Source organism: Gekko japonicus, unplaced genomic scaffold (genome assembly GCF_001447785.1).
Source record: "Gekko japonicus isolate JY-2015 unplaced genomic scaffold, Gekko_japonicus_V1.1 scaffold4227, whole genome shotgun sequence".
Lineage (NCBI taxonomy): Eukaryota > Metazoa > Chordata > Lepidosauria > Squamata > Gekkonidae > Gekko > Gekko japonicus.
The window spans coordinates 7134-26785 of record NW_015163214.1 but is presented as its reverse complement, the minus strand read 5'-3'; the positions used below and the strand labels follow the sequence as shown (position 1 = coordinate 26785).

The window sequence follows — 19652 nt, the reverse complement described above, 5'->3', positions numbered from 1 at the left end:
CAAAGTGGTCTTGCTTTAAATCCTGAATATTTTGTAAATGATGGAAATGTAGGCCAGACAGTAGTTTGGATCAAGTGAATTCCAGCACCTCCTTGTAATTAGATGAAACACGGCTTCCTGTCATCTTCATTATGAACTAAAGAGTACTAGTGGTTTTTTAAAAGTAGAATGTGTTACAGAGCTCTATTTGCAAGCAGGGCTATCTCAGCTGCTTCAGTGCCAAAGATGCACAGTGGGGGAGTGAGCCTATTATTTTCACTGACATGGCCCTGTCAGTATGGCATTGTGTGTGTCCAGTGGAGTCTCAGAAGGCTTCAGATGCATTAAGAAGGTTTTATCTTCCAACATTTTCAGAAACAACAGCAACTGTACCAGCATCATTAAAGTCAGTGTTCAGTTTCTCCTGATATAACCATCCTTATTATCATCTCTTCAATCTGTGTTTAATACAAAACGTCACTATGCTAGAACCAGGGACAGCTAAATATTCCTCTTTTAATAATACGCAACTAAGATTTCTGTAAGAACCATTCTCAGAATCCCAGTGTTTTATGTAATGGTATGTAAAAATAATAAGGTTGCTTTTATTTTTGCATATACCTAACACAGTCTTTTATCATTTATAATCCATTCTGAATTGCTGATATGTTTAACATAAACAGTTAGAATGGGCATGAGCATCGGAGCTTGCTCAAGAAAGGGTGAAGGAATCACTTACAGAAAAGCAGGTGGTGGTTAGTTTTTGGCATAATATAACAATTAATTGAAGTGACCTACGTGTTGAATCCTTCTGCATTCTCCCATTGTCCACTTGAACTTCCAAACAGGCAACTTCACGAGACTGTAACAGAGAAAAACAGAGGAAAATGCAGGACTAACTCTGCCCCAGCCTGGCTCTGCTATGAAAATGAAAAGTGATGCAAAGACCCTAAACCAAGGATTGATATGAGTGTATAGTCTTCAGAGCCCTGTTTACTGTGCTAGAACAAAGCAAACAAGTGCATTTGAGTATGTTGTGGTATACTTTTGAGCAGCCAGAACCAGCAGCCACAAATTAGGGACTATAATGTTAAAGTTCCAGGTAAAATGCTGCAAATTCAGGTAAATTTGAGCCCTTTCTTCTCATTCTCACAGTTTAAAATGACAAAGTTTAACCCTACTAATTTTAATGAGTGTATACTGATCTCCAATATCTCTCTTGCTATCCTATCTATAAATGCCAGTTCCCAATGCGCCAACTCTGCCGGGTTTGTGAATAAAAACTTATCTCTTTGGACATTTTACTGGTCTTTGCCATCAGCATCATCAATAATCAATCTGTTTTAATGTTTATATATATCTATTTTAATGGCTCCCAATAACTTCTGTAGGACAAACTTCATGGACTGCAAACTAGAAGAGTATTAAGGTACTGTTGGCTATCATTTACTCAGAGAGAGAGAAAGAAAGATACACTTGGGGACACTGTTATGGAGGAGGACAAACCCTTACATTAGCCCCTGGTCCCCCAGAGGTCCCCTCCCCTATATACATGCCTTATCCACAGTACCATAGAGAACAGAAACTGACTTGCAATAGGAATAGTTTAGGTAAAAAAGTAAAAGTGGGATCTACATGGATTCATGTGATTTTTATGTTGAAACAAAATAAAACCACCATCATACTGTAGACCAAGGGGAGTTTTGTAGAAAAAGAGCTAGGGGAACTCATTAGCATATGCCACACACCCTGACATCAGGGGCCCGGCGGTGGACCTGCAAGGCCGGCAGGAGTGCGAGGAAGCCCCGCCAAGGTCCTCCCTGGCCCCAGGCAGGCAGGGGTGGGGAGAGGTGGGGAGGAAGCAACTTACCCTCCCTCTTCTCCTGCCTGAATGAGGGCCGGAAGTGGGGTGGCCAGAAGCAAGGGGCGGGGCTTCATCGTGTGCCCCGCCCCTCGCACCTCACCCGGGGGAACTGCGATCCCCCGCGATCCCCCCTGAAATGACCTCTGCTGTAGACCATGTCTTAGTCTATAGGCAGTACCACAAAAAATCATGCCTCCACAGATTTGTGGTGCCACAACAGTGCAAAAGCATTGTTCTAAAGCATGGAACCTCATGGATCCTCCAGGTTTTTGCTTTGGTTCACCCCAGCATTACCATCAAATCACATATTATGTCCATGGGCACAGCTTGCACCCCAAAAATCATAGATCCACAGCTTCATGACAACATCATGCTGCAAAAACATGGTTCTGGGCCTTCTTTATTGCAGTCACACACTGTCTCGACATTTTCAGTGAGTTATGGATCCTTGGCCTTTTTGCATTTGGTCACCATGTACTCAACATCAGATCACATATCATGTCCATGGGCACAGCTTGCACCATAGAAATCACAGATCCACAGCTTTGTGGCAACAGCACACAGCAAAAATTTGGTTTTGTGCCATGTTGTTGCACAAACCTATGGATGCGTGATTTTTGTGATGCAAGCTCTGCCCATGAACATGGTATGTGATTTGATGGTGACGCTAGGGTGACCTGAAGCAAAAATCCAGAGGATCCGTGAGGATCCATTGTTCAGAACCATGTTTTTGCTCCATGTTGCAGCCACAAAGCCGTGGATCCATGATTTCTGCAGTGCAACCTCTGCACATGGATATGATATGTGATTGGATAGTGAGCTTTGAGTGACCCAAAGCAAAAATTCTGAGGATCTATGAGTATTCATGGTGCAGAACCATGTTTTTGCTGCATAGTGTCACCATGAAGCTGTGAATCCATGATTGTTTTTGTGTAAGGTGTGGCTATAGACATGACATGTGATTTGAGTGTGAGCTTGCAGTGATCCAAAGCAAAAACCCAGAGGATCCATGAGGATCCATGCTCCAGAACCATTTTTTTACTGCATGGTGTTGCCACAAAGCTGTGGATATGTGATTTCTGTGATGCAAGCTCTGCCTATGAACATGGTATGTGATTTGATGTTGATGTTGGGGTAAACCAAAGCAAGAATCATGAGGATCCATGAAGATCCATGGTTCAGAACCATTTTTTTGTTGCATGGTGTTGCCACGAAGCTTTGGATCTGTGATTTTTGTAGAGTAAGCTGCACCCATGGACATGACATATGATTTGATGGTGAGCTTGGGTTGACCCAACACAAAAACCCTGAAAATCCTTGAGGATCCATGCTTCAGAACCATGTTTTTGCACAATGCTGTCACTATGAAGCCATGGATCAGTGACTTTTGTGGTGTAAGCTTTGCCTATGTCCATGATATGTGATTTGATGATGATGTTGGGGTGACCCAAAGCAAAAAATTATGAGGATCCATGAGGATCTGTGCTTTGGAACCATGTTTTTGCTCCATGGTGTCACCACAAAGCCGTGGATCTGTGATTTCTGTGGTGCATGGACATGGACATGATATGTGATTTGATGGTGATGTTGGGGTAACCCAATGCGAAGACCCTGAGTATCCATGAAGATCCATGCTTTGGAAACTTTTTTTTTTGCTATTGTGGCACCACAAAGCCGTGGATGCATAATTTTTGCTTTACAATCTGTGACTATTGATATTATAGGTGATCTGATGTGGGATGACCTAGTGCAAGCATCATGAGGATCTATGAGGATCCATGCTTTGGAACCACATTTTTGCACTGTTGTAGTACCACAAATCCATGAAAGTCTGATTTTTGTGGTGCTGCCTATAGTGTAAGACATAATGCTGACAATGTTGACATGGGAGGGGGCTCTTTGGGGGTGGTACTTCCCCCACAGCTGGCTGGCAGCAGGTTGGAGCCCCTGGAATTGGGGGAACCTCTGCCCCGACTGGGGTCTGGCAACCCTAGGTGTATAGAAGGGCAAAAGCAGGTAGGTGGGAGAACAAACAGAAAGAAAGGTAGAAGAGAAAGGAATAACAAAGATCAGTAAGATCCCTGACCTGGATGGCCCAGGCTAGCCCAATCTTGTCAGATCTCAGAAGCTAAGCAGGGTTGGCCCTAGTCAGTATTTGGATGGAAGACCACCAAGGTATATCAGGGTCACAAAACAGAGGCAGGAAATGGCAAACCACCTCTGAATGTCTCTTGCCTTGAAAGCCCCACAGGGTCCCCGTAAGTCAGCTATGACAACAGCAAAAGAGAATGGGGGGGGGAGAAAAAGGGTGGAGGCAAGAAGAGGCAAGGGTGGGAGAAGCAGAAACATTGTGAAGAAAGGGCTAACAAGGAAAAGAATGGGTTTCTCCTTCCCTACCATTCATCAAAGATTCCCTAAGTTGTTTCCTAGCCTCAATGAGTTAAGGATCCCAGAATGTGAATACGTGTTTTATTCTTGCCACTTGGTGGCACTCAGTCACATTGTGGAAGACCTGATGGTTTATGGAAGCCAAAACCCAGTATCTCTACCCTGAGCATGAGTCGTTTCAGGGAATTGTGTGGGCGAACCAAGTGCCAGCAAGTATGAAGTCTAGTTCCAACTAGTCAGTCACAAGAATGCTATTTAGATATACAGATTCCAAGCACACTGACTTTACAGTCTAAGCTCTACTAATTAGTGCTGAGCCAAAGTGGAGGGGCCTGTTTCACAAACATTTTTGCCAAGCATGTTTTCATATTGCTGGGTGACGTGGTGCATAACTGTTGGCAAGAGGTGGGTGTCGAGAGGAAGAGGGGAAATATGCCTAAACCTATGCTTCCTTGCTTGGGATATGCACAAAGAAGGGAGCTTCCCATTAAAAATAATGGAGGGCAGAGGAATGGTACCCATATCTGGATTCTCATACTGTCATCTGAATGTGTATCCAAATGTGGATGTCATTCTCTGAGCAGTATTGGTTTCAGTGAGATGCTATTCAGACACATACTCCAATTTGAGGGAGTATGCACACAAATTCCAAAAGTTTCCTGGTTTTATCTGAATACCCCATTTTGATTTCATTTCTCCCTTGTTCATAATGATAGCCTTAGATGGCGTAAAAAATATAAGGTTCGGCAGCAACACAAATGAGACACTAACCCAAACCAGTGACAAAGATCATACAAAAAAGATCATACCAGTGACAAAGATCATACAAAAAAGAAAAAGAAACTAAAATTGCCATATCAACCCATCCCTAGTGTTGACCTGGTTGTCATGACAACGGGGATCCTTCCTCCCTATTCTCAAGTAGAAGAAATAATGGTGAACCATTATATAATGGTGAACTGTGAACATGGACTGCAAATAAAAGACTGGACAAATCCCTAAAACTTTTGCTGTGAAAATGAAGCTTGGGCTCTGCATTACTGTTAAACATTAAACACTACTATTGAACAATTAAGGAAAGATGATAGCATAGAAAATTACCACTAAGGCTCCATTAGTAACAATCTTTTCTGGAACATCAGGGCTAAAAGGGGAAAAAATAAGGGAAGGGAAAATAACATTACTTAAGTAACTATTTGACAATTGGATGGTAATTTGTGTTTTGCTTACTTTTCCATCAACAATGTTGTAGCTAGAAGTATAGATGAATAACAGATTGTCCATGTAGACCACCTCCCATGTTTGTCATATTGTCTAAGATTTATTTGAAATATTTATAAGCCTGACTTTCTCCTGACCAAGTCAGGACTCAAGATATGAACTATTGCCTGAATCCAGTGATTTCTTGCAGACATGACAGCTCTAATGCACACACATTCTGCTAGGGCTTTGCATCTAATGGTAGTGCCAGCTGCAGTGGTTCTGTGATAGACCATCTGGTTTGCATGCAGAAGGTCCCATTTAAAAGGCTCAAGTAGTAGGCAATATGAGAGACCTCAGACTGAGACCTTGAAAAGCTGGTTGAGTAAACAATAGTATGGTTGATGAGCAGACAGATTCACTATAAGGCAGCTCCATGTGCATGATAGACAAAGCTATCCCTTTTCATTTAAGCAGGCTGGGAAGACTGATTATACAGTATAAACTAGGGATGCTGTGAATTTCACAGCAAGCCTAGAGCAAAGTTGAACATATCCTCTTTGGCACTCATGATCAGACTCTGAGCCAACCAAGGTTACATTTACCTTGCACCAGACAACTCAAAAAACTGCTGAACAAATTTGCAGCTGCTCTCTTGGTCAGAAGCCAACTATGGTCCTTTCCGCATTTGCCTGCCACTCCAGATTTTCTCAGTGTTCGAGTTGAGGCAATTTAAGTCCACGGCAAAACAGCATCCAAATAACCCGGGGCAACAGCAGGCTGAAACTGGGCTGACCACTGAAGGGAGGCAATGCAATGCAGAATGGGGGGGGGGGACCCAGGAAGAAGAAGAGATTGGATTTATACCCCGCCCTTCACTACCCAAAGTAGTCTCAGAGCAGCTTACAAACTCCTTTCCCTTCCCCTCCCCACAACAGACACCCTGTGAGGTAGGTGGGGCTGAGAGAGCTCTGACACAAACTGCTCTTTTTCAAGGACAGCTGTGCCAGAACTACGGCTTGCCCAAGGTCATCCAGCAGGTGCAAGTGGAGGAGTGGGGAATGAAACCCAGTTCTCCCAGATTAGAGTCCACACACTTAACCACTACACCAAATAAAAAGGTTGAACTCAATTTTAGTGCAGAATGGGGGGGGAACCCTGGATTAAAAAGAAACTTGAATTTGATTTTAGTACAGAATTGCTTGGAGGATACCACCGTGAACATGGATTAAAAGGAGAGTGCAGAAAGGGCCTATCAACAACTGAGGGATCATCTGGCAGTGTAATTCTGATCTTCCAGCACTTCTCTGTGCCCCCTTGCTGTGGTGGACATAGGAAAGTTTCAGAAGAGAGCTTGGAATGGAGGAAATGAGGCATCTTATCTCCCTACCTGCAAACAGGGAAATAAAATGCAGATCGCTGCCCACCTAACTTGGAGTGGGCGCAGGGAAATGAGATGCCAATTGCTTCTGTTCCCTCCTGAGCTTGGGGGATGGGGAACAGAAGCAATCAGCTTGTCATCCCCTCACCCCATGCAGGAGAAACTGATTGCTAATATTCTCTCCCCACTAGCTAGAGGCACAAGAACAGGAGCTAATTGCTTCTGTTCCCAGCACCCTAATAATTTCTTATGTCCCTCACTGCCATACTAGACATGATGGCATTGATGGGTCCAACCCATATAAGACAACATCATTTTAAAGAATTAAAAAATGCTGCAGTATGGCAAGCTGGTGTGTTCTAAATCCCCACCCCCACCTTTTCAAGTTTTAAAACATCTGCAGGGCATGCAACCGGATTGGGCCCTCACTACATTTTTAAATCACTTTGAAATGACAGTGACATCCATGGGTCTCTATCTCACACTTTCAGTGAATTCCAGGGAGGCTGTGGAAATTGTGAACCAGTACCCAGAGGCAGTTTTGGGGTAGATGGAGGCTAAAATATTCAAACTTAATCCCAACAAAACAGAGGTTCTACTGCTGAGGGGAAGCTTTGACTCAGGAATTGGGATATCACCTATTCTGGATTTGGTCACATTCCCTCTAATGGAGCAGATTTGTGCTTGGGGGTGGTGCTGGACCCAGGCCTCCTGTTGGATAAACAGGTGGCAGCAGTGGCCAGGGGTGCCTTTAGCCTGCTTTGTCCCCCCCCAAGGTTAGAAAGATCTTGCCACTGTGGTGCATGCCTTGGTAACATCTAGATTAGATTACTTCAGTGTTTTCTATGTGGGACTGCCCTTGAAAACTGTCTGAAAGCGACAGTTGTTGCAGAATGTTGAGGCCAGTTGTTGAATGGAGTCACCTGGTCTTGTTCCATCTACATGGCTTCCCAATTTGCTTCTGGGCCTAATTCAAGGTGCTGGTATTAACCTTTAAAACTCTATATGGCTTGGGGTCAGCACACCTGAAGGACCATCTTCTCACACCTGTTGTTATCATCTTATTGGAGGTCTGCTTCAGGTACCACTCCACCATCTGGGGCTAGACATGTGGCAACTCAAGAAAGGGCCTTCTTGGTCATGGTACCAAAAGGAACTCTCTCCCCAGAGAGATTCATCTGTCTCCCTCTATTGTTGTCTTCCACCAGTAGGTGAAGACTTTTATGTTTTGTTTGGCACACTCCCAATAACTATTATTGGCCCTAAGATATGGAGTCTTGTGAGCAAAAATTCTACTTTGTGAGCTACTGGCATTAAAGTTGTGAGTGAGCGATTTGGCTACTGCATAAATTAGTTTGCTCCGGAGCCATCCTTCCTGAGCTAAGACAAAAATGTGTGAGCTGGAGGCTAAAAAAACTGTGAGATAGCTCACACTAACTCAGCTTAGAGGGAACACTGCCCTGCTGCCTGGTTGTGTTGTTTTTTATTCAACATTTTTTCCAATATTTTTTACTGAACTGTCATTTTATATATACTTTATTCTAAATACTCTTTTAATGTTTCAGTGTTCACCACCTTGGGTGCCCTCTTTCGGTGGAAAGGCGGCACAGAAATGTTTTAAATAAATATATAAATAGTTTCACACTCAGGGAGAAACTGAGGAGAGAGATTGATCAGCTGTGCGCTGGGTTGTCTTCTTCCCTGCAAACTTCCCCCGGAGTGCCTGCAAGCCTGAGACACAGTGGTCCTTTCTGCACTTGGATCTCATTCCTGGTTTTATCAGAGTTTAACTCGGGACACAATATGTTGCATTTATCCCTGGTTATAACAGCGTCTGTTTATCCTGGGACACGTGTAGGGCAAAACTGGGGTGACCTCATTGTAATGTGGAAACAAAAAATACCTCGAGATAATTACAGGGGTGAACTCGTGTAGTGTGGGATTTAAGGTCTAGTGCGGAAAGGACCAGTGAGAAGTTTCCTGTTCAAATAATTGGCTCCCTGGTCACTCCAGGCAATCAGATGGTGACCTGACCCAGGGGATGTTCAAGCATCCCTGCTATACACTAGAATACACACGGATTGTGCTATACTAGAACTCTTACCCATGACATCTAGTTTTCTATGTGCATGGAGTTTTTATACAGAGGGACAAGATATCCCCCCCCCCCACATACAGTCTGAACTGATACACTCCAAGAACAGATTGGACATTTGGTCACTTGGCCTTAGTGTACTCTGAAATTACATAATAGGTATGTCTGTTTACCAAAGTCTCTTATTAAGTACTGTCATTACCAATCTGACAGTTACGGCTGTCCTTTGCTATTAAGGTAAACTCAAAATTCCTCAGTTACTATTCTTGTCCCATGAAGCAAATATGAAAATGTATCAGTTTTTTTTTTTATTTAGATACTGATCAAATTCAAGGTGTTAATAGGTATTCAAAGCAAGCTCTTCATTAAAGCTATATGCTTTGGCTAGGCACCACTGTTAATGGTATACATGAAAACCAGCTTTTACCTGCTTTCCAGTGTAAATTCAACTTCTAGTTCCTCCTTACCCTGAAAATAAAATACAAGCAAGTAAAAAACAGTAGTTATTTGCTCACAAATCCCTTCTAGCAGTAGAGAATTTATGATGCAATTAGATTTTAAGAAGCACCCCAATATTGGCTAGGGGAACTGGAAAAATAAGGATCAGTTCATAGTTTGTGGCATGCCTCATTCACGACATGGACTGTTACAAACTTTTAGCTGCCTCACAAATCAGTTGTATTTATGAGGTCCTTGAGACAGTAGAACATCCCCCCCAGTGTGCTAGAGACACCAAACTCACAGGAGATCTCTGGCTGACTCTTTTCTACCTGCCTTCCAAGTTTGGTGAGGTTTGGATTTACACCTGTCATTTCCCTAGAAAGTACTTTCCTAGGGGCACCTTATGGAAGGGACTGTAACTCAGCCAGAAATTCCCTCCAAGATTGGTGTCTCTAGCTTGCACAGGATTCATTCTATACACTCCTGAACCTCCTGAACCTGTGCCTATCAAAATGACAGCTGCAGTCATTTTGACAGGTGCACATTCAGGAGTACCTAGAATGGATCCTGTGCAAGCTAGAGACATCGGAAGTATAATAAATAAAGAAATAAATAGCCACCCAATGCCAGTATCTCTAATTTCAGTCCTGACCTTTGGATTCAGCTGAAAATTCAGACGGACTGTTTCTCCAAGATGGATTTTAGACACATCAAAGAAAACAGTGAGGAGATGATCATCTTCAGTGTGTTTATCTTCATCACATACTTGGAGCTCTAGAATATTCTGTGCAAAGTCAAAGAAGAATGTTAGAGCATGAACCTAGATTTCAATTAATCCTTTCAATTTTGCAACATGCGACTCCATCAGGCTCTTTTGTACTTTCTGTAGCAAAAGAGTGAATTTAATGTAAGGTTGCCAGGTCCATCCTGGCAATTGGTGGGGGATGAGGGGGGGACTTACCAGAAGAAAGAGAAAGGCCCAGGCCACATTGCCAGCATCGCACAGGAAGCATCACACCAGCATTTTCCAGGCAACACTCTGGTATTTAGGCAAAAATTCTATGGTAAAACCAGCTTCTACCATAGAGTTTTTGCCCAAATATCAGTTGGAAGCTGCTGGTGTTATGACATCACTTCCTATGTGACACCAGCAATGTGGCCTGGGCCTTCCTCTTTCTACTGGTAAGTTCCCCCTCTGACTATCTGATCAGCAGCTGGGTGGCAGGGTCTGGGGGTGTCTGGTAATCCTAATTTAATGTCATATACTTATGGCATAATTATATCAATTCTATGCATGTTTTGCATGTTTTTGTTTGCTAATTATGCATACTGAGCATAAACATAAAACAAATATTTATTGATCAGCAGACGTAAGTGTAGTTCTGCTACACAATATTTGCCATAAAAAGATATTTCAAGCACCTTTAGTTAATGGACCTACTTTGGACAGAGAGAGAGAGCACAATCTCAAGCTATCTCCCTCCTACAATACATGAAAGACATAATATTTGGAGTTTTTAGATGTATTAACAGATGGACTCCACAAGGTAACCTCTTAAAACATAGCGTGCAGCACTTCTAACTAAAGGGAGAGGAGTGGAGTTCAGCTCAGCATTGTAATGGAAGTAATGATGACCATTAGTACAGGTGACTTTAAAAAGGAATTAGACAGATAGGGAGGAACCTACATACAGTGATGGTAAACCTAAGAATAGCACTGCTAGGAGGCAAAGAAGGCCTTTGCATCTATGTCTTGTTTGCCAGCCCTCCAGGGCAGTTGGAGGCCACTGTGTGAAACATGACACTGGACTCAATGGACCACTGGTCTGATCCAGCAGGGCTTTTCCTCTGCTTCCTTAGATTTGGGGGCATCTGCAGAGGCTGTCACAAGCCTCAACTGCATAGTCAGAGATTATCTCTCCCTATGTTTGGTGGTGAAAAGGGCCGTCAAGTCACAGCCAATTTATGGTGACCCCACAGGGTTTTGAAGGCAAGAGATGAACAGACATGCTTTGCCATTGCTTCTGCTTAGCTTCTGAGATCTGATGAAATCAGTCTAGTCTGGCCCATCCAGGTTAGGGCTTCCCTATTTTTCCAGGTGCCGTATAGTAAGCTTTTAAGCAACATCTTAATGAAGATGAGATGGCTGCCTTCTCCAGGCACAGCCTGCATAGATGTGAACCTCAACAACCATTGTTTATATATTTACAATTCTTAAAACAGTACCAAGTTAAACAATTTTTTCAGTGTGAACTGAATAGAAATGTTTGTAGATGAGAAGCCAGATACCCATTTGCTGGAAGGCAGCAGAAGAGGTAGCTTCTCATTGGTTGTGTGCACATAACCTAACATTAGGTTTCACAGTCAGCCACTGAATACTACCTGTGATAAGATTTGAAAGCAGTTAAAACCACGAACTTTTATAGTCAGGAACTGCAAACACCCTTTACATGTTGTTATAAATCTCAAGGGTTTTTAAAATGATCGTATGATCCTTATGATCTTATTTAGCCTTCATGACTGGTAGGTCATGTAATTAGCAAAGAATCAAACACTCCTCTAGGGCTGCTAACTCTGGATTGGGAAATTCCACAAGATTTGGGGGCAGAGCCTGGGGAAAGTGGGGTTTGGGGAAGGGAAGGACCTCAGCAGAGATGTGGTGCCATACAGTCCACCCTCCAAAGCAGCCATTTTCTCCAGGGGGATTGATCTCTGTAGACTGGAGATCAGATGTTATTCCATGAGATCTCAAGGCCTGAATGTTGGCAACCCTACACTCCTCACAAGAGCTAATCCCTGGATGGTACCACCTCTTCTATAGGTTTGATTTCTTTCTCTTTCCCTATTATTATAATATTTTCTCCAAGAAAGTGGAAAAGTCATTGTTTTGAATTTTTGTCATGCTGAGAAGCAATGATTAGGACTCTACTCTGACCAAAGAAGTGGCCCTATTTCCAACTGGCTACCACGTGGCTCCCTGTTATTTATCCCTATGCCCAGTTCACAAAATTGGCCTAGATATCTGCTGAGTGAGTGTATTGTAGCTCTAGTCCTTACCTTTACTTGATTCTGAATTCTATAGTGAAAACTTTCATTCCACACTGGGTCTTTGTTATCCTTCACAGTATGGGTCTTTTCCTTTTTCATTGAAGCAGTTGGCAGCCATAAAGTCACATAACAGTCAGACTGGGTTACTGTTTCAAACAATAGATTTGTTTAGAGGCTATACAGCAACAGGTAATATTGTTCAAAGCTATTTTAAATTGTACGTGTGCCTGCCGTGATCTGGATCACACAAGTGGCTTGTATCTTCAGTTAGAGCACTGGGCCTCCAATGAAAAGAGTACAGGAGAAATTCCCTCCCATTTGTACAAGAATGGGTGGAATGATTCCTACAGTTTCCCTCTTGTCACTGCAGCCTCCTGCATCATACTACATGCCATTCCTGATGGTCCACTGACCCTGAGGAGCAACTTTACAGGGGATAGGTGGACTGCAGCATGAAGGGGCAAGTAGCAATGATCAGGTCCTGGGCAGAGTGTCCTTCTAAGTTCTCTGGATCCAAAGAGTATTCCTTAGGATGCTCTACATAATAAATTAACAATGATGAAGCAGTTACAGTGCCAAACCAGTTCTGGGGAGACCTGACTTTAAATCCCTACTCAACGGTGAGGCTGACTGAGTAGCCTTGAAAGTGACTGGTCACAACAGTTTAAATACATCTTCAATTAAAAAGTTAGATTTTTTTTAAACTATCGATATTGCATGTCAGATGGCCATTAAATAAGCAAAAAAACTTATTCCCATTTATCGATGTACTGTTCTAATATTATACTTCCATGCGTTCATTTTTAAATTGTGTATAGGCAAACAGCCAGATAAACATTTGTGCATTGCTGGCTGGCTGGACATGAATATGTAGACTTGCCATTTGTCCACTAGCAGCAGGCAATCCCCCATCCCTCATAATTTTAGGAGCGGTAGAAAAGGGGGGGGGATGGTACGGATGGTGACACTCCAGGAATTTCCCCTACTTTCTATGGTATTTAACGATTAGGGAAAATTTCTAGAACATCAGCTGGGAGTGACATCACATCCTCCTGAAAGTTCTCCAGGCACTGCTCCAAACATCTCCCAGTATTTACTAGTGCAGGGCTGGATTATTAGATTTATTCCCCGCCAAAGCAGGCTCAGGGCAGCTTATATAAAAGTCTTAAAACAGTTTAAAAACACATAAAATCTAAAGTGCAAGACTTCTATTCATATTTGACTCTTCTCATAACATAAACTCTACACCTATTTTATCAGGGACAACAACGAAGGTTCCAACAATACTTGTCCCCAATAACTGTCCCAGAACATGTATCTTATGTACCAAACTGAACATAGCCCATCAGCCATATATTGTGGACTGCCAAGTACTTGACTGCATATGTACACAGTATGATCAGGGGAACATCAAAGCTAGCAAACAAGCAGAGTAGACGTTTGCATCCAGAAGGCTCCGGGTTCAATTGTGATACAGTAAAGATCTTATGTAGCACATTTGAGAAAAACGTTTGTCAGAGACCAAAGAAGATCACTGACAGAGCCATAATCGGCTAAAGAGATCAAAGTGGGTTGGATACAGCAAATGGATAAAAGAAAAGGAAACTGCAGCAGTTACAGCAACACATAGTGCTTTAATATAATTTTTAACAAAATGCCTATGGAGCAATGGAATGTATAAGAGATTATTCATCTGATTTTATTTAATTTGGCTTTGAAATTGTATCAGCAGATGTTCTATTATACATATTGTGCATACAGAGAAGATAGTTAGGGATACAGGGAAGATAGTTTTAGTGCAAGCAAACAGCAAGGAGTAATTTTTAGCACTTCCATAGGAACCACTGCACATGTGAGAAATCTTCCATAGGATTCTGCCCTGTATATCTCAGCTGTTTTATATGTGACCTCTTCTTTTCTCAGGCCCATGATAGGCAACAAACACATTTTTATTAAGGCTGCCATACCTGAGTGGCTTCAATGTGTTTGGTTTTGGGAGTCACAAATTGAGTATGCCTAGTCTAGCTAACCTTGCATGCATTCCAAAGGTTCACGAACTAGCCAGCAATTCTTTTATTTACCAGGAATCCAAAAATACAGATAAATATGAATATCGCCAAATCTCATGTACACCACAAGTAGAAAATTCCTGATAATTATATTGAGGAGGTCCCCTTTTTTAAGTACTTAGGGGGTTGGCTTGACCAGAGATTAACTTGGTCAGTGCAAGATGCTCATGTTAAAAGATTGGCTACAGTGGCATTAAATATAATCTGGTTGTTGTTGTTGCTTCTAAATTCATCTGGGGTTCAGTATATCCCGGCTACCATCAAACTGTTTAACGCCAAGGTGGCCATTCAAAGTTTATATGGGGCTGGTATTTGGATTGATAAAATAGGGGAGTCCTTGGATCAAATTATTTTTAAATTCTTATGTTCCACTTCAGGGATTCTGAATTGTGTAGTAGGGGTGGCCCCTCTGAGCTGAATTGGAACAACTATCTCTTGAAGCTTGGGCTTAGTTTAAGTTTTTTCCCCCCTTAAAGTTAAAATTATATACTCTGACACTACCTCAGCATAGTCAGAGAGGTTTCTTATGTTTCCCATTGGGATAAACTTGCTGATCATCGACTCCAACTCCTCAGTCTTTCCTTCATTCAGTTACCAGAACAATTAAGAAACATCTATTTCAGTATGATTATAACAGTACAATCTGTCAAGCATGACATGTTTGTTCTACTCAGTTTGCTGGTATTCTTCCACCTGGAGAACTTCCCAATTACTGCCCAATTTGGCTGTTCCTTAGTATAGGCATGCCTTTATGCTGGCACATCTTAATGCCATGCCATCTAGAGCATTACAAGGGAGGTATCTTAAGATCCCATGTTCTGATAGAGTATGCAACTGTGGTGCAGATAGTGTAGACACTCTGTATTACGTGGCCTGTGAATGTAATTACAATTTTGAGCCAAGAAATCTTTGAATTCTTCTTTGCTCCAAAGTATAGATCATATGGAGACATTTATGGGTTAAATGTTTTTTAAAAATTGCCTTGGAATCACAGAAGCTTTACACAGGCCCCGGTCACATGGGTTCACTTTTGACGTGCCGCATCAGGGGAAGGGCCAGATCGGAGACGGGTGCGCAACGCCAGCCAGATGTTGGCGTGGGATCACGCCCGTTTGCTCCGTCTCCAATCCGGCCCACTCCCGGCCCAAAACGCCTTGTGTGAACAGGGCCTAACAAATGGTTTGCTACGGGCCATTGATGGAATACCTACATGTGATCACTCAAGCACACTCGCCGTGTTCACACGTGCTGGAAACATGTGCCGACAAACAAAACCCCAATTTGCCGCCACCGCGTCTGATCGCATTCTGGTGCGTTAAATTGCACCAGCGTGAAAAGCCACGCCTCTTTCCTGCGTTATCTGGCCCATGTGACCGGGTCCACGATATCCCTGATCCTCCATGTTTCCCAGTTAAGGGGGAAATGCTGTTCAAATAAATTATAAAGGTGATCTGACTCCAATGGTAACAAGAGAAAGAAATTTTACTTCAAAAATAGAAGCACATCTTACCTGACAATATTAATGTAGGTACATTGTCCTACATGTGAATTGATTAACTTCAAAAATATTAACTTGCTACAGCTCCAAGCCCATGGAAAAGAGAGAAGTCCTACATAAGATGAAACAGAAAGGCAAGATACAGCCAAGCAGGCTTAACATCTAATGGAAGAGAGAGTGGAGCCAACAGCCAAGTGTACCAAGCAGAGAATTCTCTTATCCCTTTCCTTCCCAGATACCTCTTGCATGCAGAGCTGCAATATCCAACAATATTACCTCTCTTATTAGAAGATAATAGCAGACCTATCACTCTTTTACCTGCGAAATTTTATGTGTTTGTGACAGATTTTCACAGCTGTTCAAACGGGGTCTAGTTTTTTATTTTTTAGTAATTTGCTTGAACTAATATGTTAAGAAGCAGTATGAGGTAGAGAGAAAATGTTGCCAATCATGTGTTTTGTTGATGATAACGGACAAGGCTACTTCCCTCTTTAGTGGAGAATGACATACATCCAGATACTGAAGAATAGACTTTCCTCATGTCCCTGTTACACAAGCATAACAGCAACACTATGTTCAAACAAGATTGCACCATCTTCCTTCCACTTTTGTGGCTGCTGATACTGTGACACATATATATGACTCCTATGACAACTGATGCTCTACAGTCAGACACCATTATGAGAACAGCCATCACAAATCTCCATTCCACCTCATAAATCTCTGGAGCAGATTCCTGATGACTACTTAGTGCACAAAGCAGAGCTATTTACATTTTATGGCATCACAGGCATTTCATCAAAGCTAGCAAACAAGATATTAATTACTGCAATACCAACCAGGCTGGGCGTAATTGTGATGCATAACCGGAAAGCATGAGAAATATCTGAACTACCTAGGTAAATGTCTACCACATGTATCAAACAAAAAACAAGGACTTATTACAAGGAATCACATGACAGCCCTTTATTTTCATATACATACACCCACATATTTTAAGTGTACCATCCACATCCTGTTGGAATAAATGGCAAATCTTCACTTGAACTGAATTAACAAAAGAATTGCCATGCCAGAGTAGGCCTATCTAATCCAACATTCTAGCAGCAGTTGCACATGGAAAGGATATATATATATATATATATATATACAGTTTTCCTGGTTCCAGATACTGGTTTGGCATTTGGATTCTTTTTCCCCCCAGGATTCCAATATTATTCAGCTCTGTTATTCACTATGGAGAATCTTTCTGGTGGTCTGTACAAGCTGTTTTTAAGCTAATGGCACCAAAATTGCAGTGGCACCGCCAATGTCAGTTTCAAGTTAATTGGGCCAAAAGGTCCAGTTCTATGGACCCCTGAACAAGGTGTCCCCAGCCATCCTCTATTGTTTCCTATGGGGGCAATTTCTCAAGGACAAATAATAACCAAGCACACAAGAGCAACCAAAGCAACTACTGACCCAAAGCCTCCCAATACAAACAGAACCAGCAAACCTGAAGAACCAGAGCTGAACCTTGGAATCTCAGCAGAAGCATGAGACATTGTGGCAAGCCTAACACAACAAATTTCAAATCAGAGACTCCAAGCCAAACCACTTGAACCAAGTTGTTGCAAACCCACCAAAACTCAAATCAGAGAATTCATGCCAATGTCAGACCTGAGAATCTAACACAAACCAACTCGAGCAAAGAACACAATGTTGCATCTTTCAAGACCAACATAACTAATTTCAAAGCACAGAAGCCAAGCCAAATCAACCTAGTAAGCCAATACCAAGTCCTGGCAAGAAGTCACAGACACACAGCACAATTTAAAGGAAAAACAAAAAGACCTGGAAACCTTAAAATGCTGGGTCCTGATATTCCCAATCACTCCCAAATATTTCTGGAATTTTTTTGGACCTATTGACTGGTATCCCAGGAGTTCCCAGATACTATCTGGACATCCAAATATATTCAGAAAATAGCAATAAGGTATTTTTCAGTTATAGTTTCAAATCAGAAATATCTGAACACACATCCCTAGTTTCTAACATTGTAGGCATTGTAGAAGACTGGTGCAGGCCTGTGGAGCAGGCACTGGCCTCCTCAGAGGAATCACAATGGTGGGGGAGCCTATCAGGTCTCAGCATGGGAGTGCTAGCCAATTGGGGGTTGGATTGCCAGCCAGGTCTGGTGGCGGCAATCCCCCGTTCACCCCAGTGCAAGCTCCCCACTCACCCACCCTCTTGCTGTGACCATGTGGGATTAGCTAGTTGCTGGTTATCAGGGCTAAGCAGGAATTTTTTGGACACTGCTCAAAATGGCCATGAGGGGGGCCTTTTTCAGCCTGCTTCGCATAGTCAGAGGGGGTGAGGTACAAATAGACCTGGTAATACTTGTTAGGCCCTAACTGGGTAGTCATCCGTGTTCCATTGCATATTAGAAACAGTCTTACCAATACATCAACATGTTCCCTATGAATCATAGCCAGTGGAGATTTGTGATGGGCAAACAGTCTGACAGTGAATGGCATTGTGAACCATTCTGAGAACATCAGTTCACCGTCATCACCCCTGATCATTAACCAGAGCATCTGAGTACACACATGGCTCAGATCTATAACTTTCAAATAAATTCAAATATAAATAATTCAAAATACATCGTTTTATATAATCTGGCATGAGGTTTTAAGAACATCAGCAATGTAGTATGTGTTTTTAGTTAGTGCAACTGAGTCACTTTAATTAACAAATAGCAACATGTACTTGTAAAACTGTAATTATACAGAATAATTGGCTTAATTGTACTTTGGATTATTCCTAATGAATCAGAATCACATGTTAGAATAATAAATTATTAAAGAAAAGAGAACTAATTATTTAAGCTAACTGTTGAAAATAATTATAGATATGTAAAAGATGGCAATTTATAATAGTATTTCTTTGGTACTAGAATTGTCACATTACCAATAAAAGTTTGAGGAAGGGAGGTATTTGGCAGCACAACCCAAGAAAGCAGGCAGTATGGCAGGGCAGACACTTGTCAGTACAGAAGCTTGCCTCCATGGATAGTATGAGAAAGAAGGAAGGAATGCTATCTCCCTTATAAATAAAAGCCTACCAATAAAAGTTTGAGGAAGGGAGGTATTTGGCAGCACAACCCAAGAAAGCAGGCAGTATGGCAGGGCAGACACTTGTCAGTACAGAAGCTTGCCTCCATGGATAGTATGAGAAAGAAGGAAGGAATGCTATCTCCCTTATAAATAAAAGCCAAATGGTGGTGGCACTTCTCTAGAACATTCCACACGCTCCAAAATCAGTTAGCTCTCTGATCTGTCATTCAGAGGGTCTCCCTATCCACTGGCTGCTTTGCCTGAGTCTTGCCTCCAACATTCTAAGCATTTTGCTGTTCCTCTTCCCCCTCCATAGCCAGTCAGAACACAGAGGTTATTTGCATATGCAGCCTCATTGGCCTCTGCCTCGGAACACAGAGGTCGTTTGCATATGCGACTTGATTGGCTTTTGCCTCTAACATTCTAAACAGTTTTGCTCTTCTGAGGTAAAATGTGTCCAATCTCCAGGTGAGGGCTGGAGATCACTCAGAATTACAACTGCTTTCCAGATGGCAGAGATCAGTTCCCCTGGAGAAAATGGTGGGCTCTGTATCCTTATATGCTGCTGAGGTGGCCCCCATATGACAGCCAGTG

General features: G+C 42.3%; 1 protein-coding gene across 1 annotated transcript in view; it reads right to left on the bottom strand.

Annotated features, from left to right (window-relative positions):
* LOC107106952 (cytosolic phospholipase A2 epsilon-like) overlaps positions 1-12552 on the bottom strand; it is a gene marked incomplete at its 5' end in the record, with an annotated part of 50514 nt that extends 37962 nt beyond the window's left edge. The window contains 5 exons of the mRNA XM_015407168.1: positions 778-841; positions 5333-5375; positions 9335-9375; positions 10001-10132; positions 12406-12552. Of these exons, the coding sequence (XP_015262654.1) occupies positions 778-841; positions 5333-5375; positions 9335-9375; positions 10001-10132; positions 12406-12552 (427 nt within the window). The remainder of the gene's footprint in view (positions 1-777; positions 842-5332; positions 5376-9334; positions 9376-10000; positions 10133-12405) is intronic.
* Between the last annotated feature and the right edge of the window lie 7100 nt (positions 12553-19652).